Source organism: Electrophorus electricus, chromosome 1 (assembly GCF_041902795.1).
Source record: "Electrophorus electricus isolate QZ-2024a chromosome 1, ASM4190279v1, whole genome shotgun sequence".
NCBI classification, from domain to species: Eukaryota; Metazoa; Chordata; class Actinopteri; order Gymnotiformes; family Gymnotidae; genus Electrophorus; species Electrophorus electricus.
The window spans coordinates 29873284-29878239 of NC_137497.1; the positions used below are offsets into that span (position 1 = coordinate 29873284).

Below are 4956 nucleotides of genomic sequence, written 5' to 3' on the forward strand. Positions count from 1 at the left end.
TGCTGTAATAGGAACAGAGTCAAAGGTACAAATCTTTGTGAAACAGGTTGTACAGTTCAGCGGTGTGAGGGCAGTCAGGATGGGACAGTAGCTTCAGTCGTTCAGTTGCTTGATTAACTTAATCACTCAGTTAGCTACAACCTCTTGTTTCAAGGTGATCTCAGTCAAGGCCAAATCAATGGATGGACAGGAAGGTGTTGCTGAAGGTGTTTAGTGTTCACTAAACATGTGCATGTTAAATGCGGTATAATGCCAAAGTTTAGTGGCGCGACCAACTCATCAGTAGCCACCCACATGGTGACACCTGCTTTTATCACCTCTTTTCAAATACATAGATGCACATGCAGATTAAAAATGTAAATAGACACATACACACGTGCACACTCACACACACACGTGCACACACACACGCACACACACACACTCTCACACACACAGACACACATACAGACGTGCACACACACATGCACGCGCACACACGCACACACACACACACACACACACACACACACATACACACGTGCACGCACACACACACATACACACACACACACACACTCACACACACATGCACACACACACTCACATACACACTCACACACACACATGCACACACACACACTCACATACACACGTGCACACACAAACACATGCACACAGACACTCTCTCACACACACACACACACACACACACACACACTTTCTCTTTCACGCTTTCTTATTTTCTCTCAGTCTAGTGTGTGTGTGTTTATATTTGTGTACGAGTTCCATCAGTCTGCTTTATTGTATTCAGAACAAGTGGTGAAACAATTTTTATTAAATAGACCCCTCTTACTAAACAGGGGAACTTCAGTTCCTGTCTCGCAGGTCATCAGATGATCCTGAGGCGAAGGCATGGGTCACCTGCCTGGGCACAGACCCGACCCGCATCTTAGCAGGTCAGCTAGGAGGCAGAGCTACCGAGGGTCCTGTAGTCCCCAGTGCGCGCTAGCCTTGGGCGGGGAGGACAGTTGTCCTGCTCCCATGTCCTGGAGGGCCCAGACGGAGAAGTTTCTCTTGCGGGTGATAACAATAGAGCTGTGGAGGTCAGTGCGAACAGAGGGAGGTTGCTACATATGAAGAAAAACGCATGCTTCTCCCACACTAGAACGAACTCTAAGCAATGTATCTAAACAAACTTAAACCGAGCCTGGAAGTTATTGTGTACAAAAACTTCAAAACAGGGGCAACAGTGTGCAACATAACAGCTCAGCCAAAGTGGTTTTCCTTTCAGTGTGCATTTAAACGTTTAGATGATATAAAATGAAGAAAACATCCTTCCCCTGCTCTAATACACCTGTTACACTAATTCACCTGCTTCAAGTTTCAAAGATTTATTTGTCACATACATAGTCATACATGGTATAACTTGCAGTGAAATGCTGTTGTAACTGTTTCAACTGCTTGTTGTTAACGAACCGAACGCAATGTGCAGAGTTAGAGCAGGAGACTGTGTTTATGAAGCATCTTACACCTTCAGGGAACTGATTTGGTGTAAATTGCGTTAAAGCGAGAATTTTAGTCACTTGTTTTTCACTGTGAAAATATAGTGAGTATGAATGGAAATATGATGAAACAATCGCTAATCCATATTCCACAATCCAAATCTTCTAAAACAGTCTCTAATCCATAATCCACAATCCAAATCTAAAACAGTCTCTAATCTTTAATCCACAATCCAAATCTGATGAAACAGTCTCTAATCCATAATCCACAATCCAAATCTAAAACAGTCTCTAATCTTTAATCCACAATCCAAATCTGATGAAACGGTCTCTAATCCATAATCCACAATCCAGTGCTCGACAGCAAATAGAGTACAAGTAAATAGCCACAGAGTTCAAAACACAGCCCAAGAAAACAGACTCCCAAAAATATATTCAGGAAGATTCAGTGTAGAAACAGGAGGACATCTTGACCAAAAACAGCCCAGTAACACTCACACAATTATCGCAGCGCATCACAAACAACAGACAGAAATGAGAGGTTTTTATAGTCTGAGCACATTATGGCCACAGCGCTCGGACAAGCGAGGCCTGCTGCGGATCCATCGGAGCTCTGACATCTCACGGCGTGGACGAGCTTCTAGAAAAGATTGGGAATGTAAACTAGATTAGGGGATTTAAAAAATCCAATTTATAAACATATTTATTTGTGCTAACATTTACTTAGTGTATTGGAGAGCCTTAATTTTTTAATACGTTTTAAACACTGTAGTAATATATTGCATTATTTAATATTATCTTAATTTTTATCATCATTAACTCGGACGTCAAATATTTCCTGTGTAAAGCACTTAGAGATTTTGGAACTATATAAGGAAAAGTAATGAAATAAAGACTAAATTCTAGTCTAAATTCTAAATAATTCTAAAATAATAAAGGGGTAGCGAGTAGCAGGCAGCTGTGGGCAGCCCTGGTGTCATGGCTGCTGCCAGACAGCGCCGTGGTTGCAGGGAACAGTGGGGGGGGTGAGGATGGACGAAGTGTGCTCACCCTCCCCAGAAAAAGGCCTTCCAGGATTAGCAGGTCAGGGCTTCCGGCCGTTAACCTCTGACGGACGAGCAGAGGAGAAGGAGGCAGTTGCGCTGACTTTCTGCAAGGCCACGTTGATCAACCTGCCCTGTGGTCAGGGGCTGGAGATGGAACCGGGGACTCGGACACGTCGTCCCACTGTCCCTGTCAGAGCTCATATTAGTCCAGCCAAGTGCTCCCAACTGGCTAAATCATCCCAATTAGCTCAGTGCTGCAGCCTATTAGCAAAGCTCACATTCTCTTATGCTGCCCTGCCAACTTTCCACACCCACACACAGCAAGGACGTGTTAATGCTATGGAGATATTAGGCAACTCAGTATGAGAAATAATTATATATATATAAAAGCTTTTATTTGAAAAATTAATACAAAATAAAATAATTTCTTTTTGGCTGCTGAATTAAACTCTAGACTTAGCTTTAGGTCACACACACAGAGAGAGAGAGAGAGAGAGAGAGAGAGAGAGAGAGAGAGAGAGAGAGAGAGAGAGAGAGTTGAAAAAGATACTCTTGAATCCATCCTAGTACTGGGTGGTCTCGCTATTAGCCAAGCACAGATCACCAAACTCATCAAGCTAGTGTCCACTCTTTGTTCGCTTTCAGCGAGACATTCACCAAGGAGGAATTAACCTGCCACAGTCCACAGCATTTCGTCATCCCTTTAGGCAAATGTAGGGCTGGCGTAGGCCTGAAACATATACTGTTGTGTTTTTAAAGGTTACATAAAGATATCTGACGTGTCCCACGTCCACCCAAAAGAGGCCGTCATATCACCCCAGAGAGCTGAGCAACCCGAGGGCATAGCCCCTAACGCTTGTGCTCGATGGAAGAGGACAAGCAAATACCATTACACCTCTCGACGGAGGACAAGCTGGGATCCTTAAACTGGGAAGACAAAAGAGAGCTCCTTAATTTACACAGCGCGTAAACTGGGGTTTGGTAATTGCTAGAAAACATTCACCTTTGCAGCAGTCTGGATCGCTGACTCAGTGGGTCCTTAAAGCCACTGGGCTTAGGAATACCATTCTCTGTTAGCCACACCCACGTCTGCGCTAAGTGGGGCCTGATCGGGCAGGAATCCTGCAAACTCAGGCCCGAGGCGCCAAACACCTCCCGGGCGACCGGCAGACAGCCAGCTCGCACACACCTGTCTGTCACCTGCCTCCCGCCCCATGGACTAGGAAGAGGCCGGCAGTACCTGAACCACACACCACCTCCACACCACCTCCACAACTCCAACCAGCTCTGGTCCCCCCAACCCAACCTCGACCCCCAGCCACCGGAACCTCTGGTTCCCTACGCCCCTTCGTGGCTCACATCAGGGTTAATCCGCAATGATCAGAGGAGAGACAGACGAGAGGACACACATTAAAAATGTTTGGCAGGGTGGAGCTTTATCCAAAACAAACCTTTTAATTGAGTGGTTTTGTTTGTTATTAAGTTCTTCCAGCTAATTTGTTATCTTACCCATTCTCTTTCCCACAGAAGTCCCGTTGAATGCATCAGTGTAATAACTTTGTGTATTTGAGCATGTGGCTGTACAATTTTTTTCAATCATTAGTTGCTTTCCCGTGCAAAATAGTTTCGAGTGTACAATCACACAGTTCCGCTGTAATGCTTCCATTGTGTGCTCCCACTCGAATTTGATGTTGTGTTTTTTCCCCTCCTCAGACACTTTCATCTTCACATTAAGTCCGGATCCTGAGGTGGGTACATCTCGGTCTATGCCTGCCCATCTGCTCTGCTCTCACACCTGCCCCGTGGCTCGAAAGGTCTGCTGGGATACAGTGGGGTAGTGGTGGATTGGTGGCATGGCTGGGATGATTAGGTATGGGGCTCTGTAGTTAGAGAGAGAGAGAGAGAGAGAGAGAGAGAGGGAGAGAGAGAGAGAGAGAGAGAGAGAGAGAGAGAGAGAGAGAGAGAGAGAGAGAGAGAGAGAGAGAGAGAGAGAGGAGCAGCTCTTACGGCGGCTACAGCAACTGCAGATAATGGCTGAAGAAGCATGAGCGATGAATGGATGAAGGAGGAGGCTCACACAAGTCACACCGGAGCAGAGGAGGCGGCACGGCTGGTCGGAGGTTCCAGGCACGTGGGCCCCACTGACTGATGTCCTTTCCATCGCGCCAGGGGCCATTGGTGCTCCGCCTCGACGTGGCAGCGGAAGGCAGTGTAGTCGCATGAGCAGAGGAAGCAAAGACAATACCAAGCCACGGATGCTCCCAGAGATAACGGTCTGGGGTGGGTGGGGGTGGGGGGGTATTAGAAAGGGGTGATGAACGGCAAGCCAGCCTGGGCAGACCGACTGGGGAAAACACTGCCAAAGCGTGTCTGAAAAGAGAAAAGGTATGACAGTAGACTTGTTCACAAGACTGCAGACTCTGCTA

The 4956-nt window shown here is 46.4% G+C and overlaps 1 protein-coding gene across 1 annotated transcript in view; it reads left to right on the top strand.

The window, feature by feature from the left end:
* The first annotated feature begins 2515 nt into the window (after window positions 1-2515).
* The window catches only part of LOC145659523 (nuclear receptor subfamily 4 group A member 3-like), a 32805-nt gene continuing 30364 nt past the window's right edge, over window positions 2516-4956 (top strand). The window contains exons 1-2 of the mRNA XM_081722371.1: window positions 2516-2666; window positions 4244-4344. Coding sequence (XP_081578497.1) covers window positions 2516-2666; window positions 4244-4344 — 252 coding nt within the window. The remainder of the gene's footprint in view (window positions 2667-4243; window positions 4345-4956) is intronic.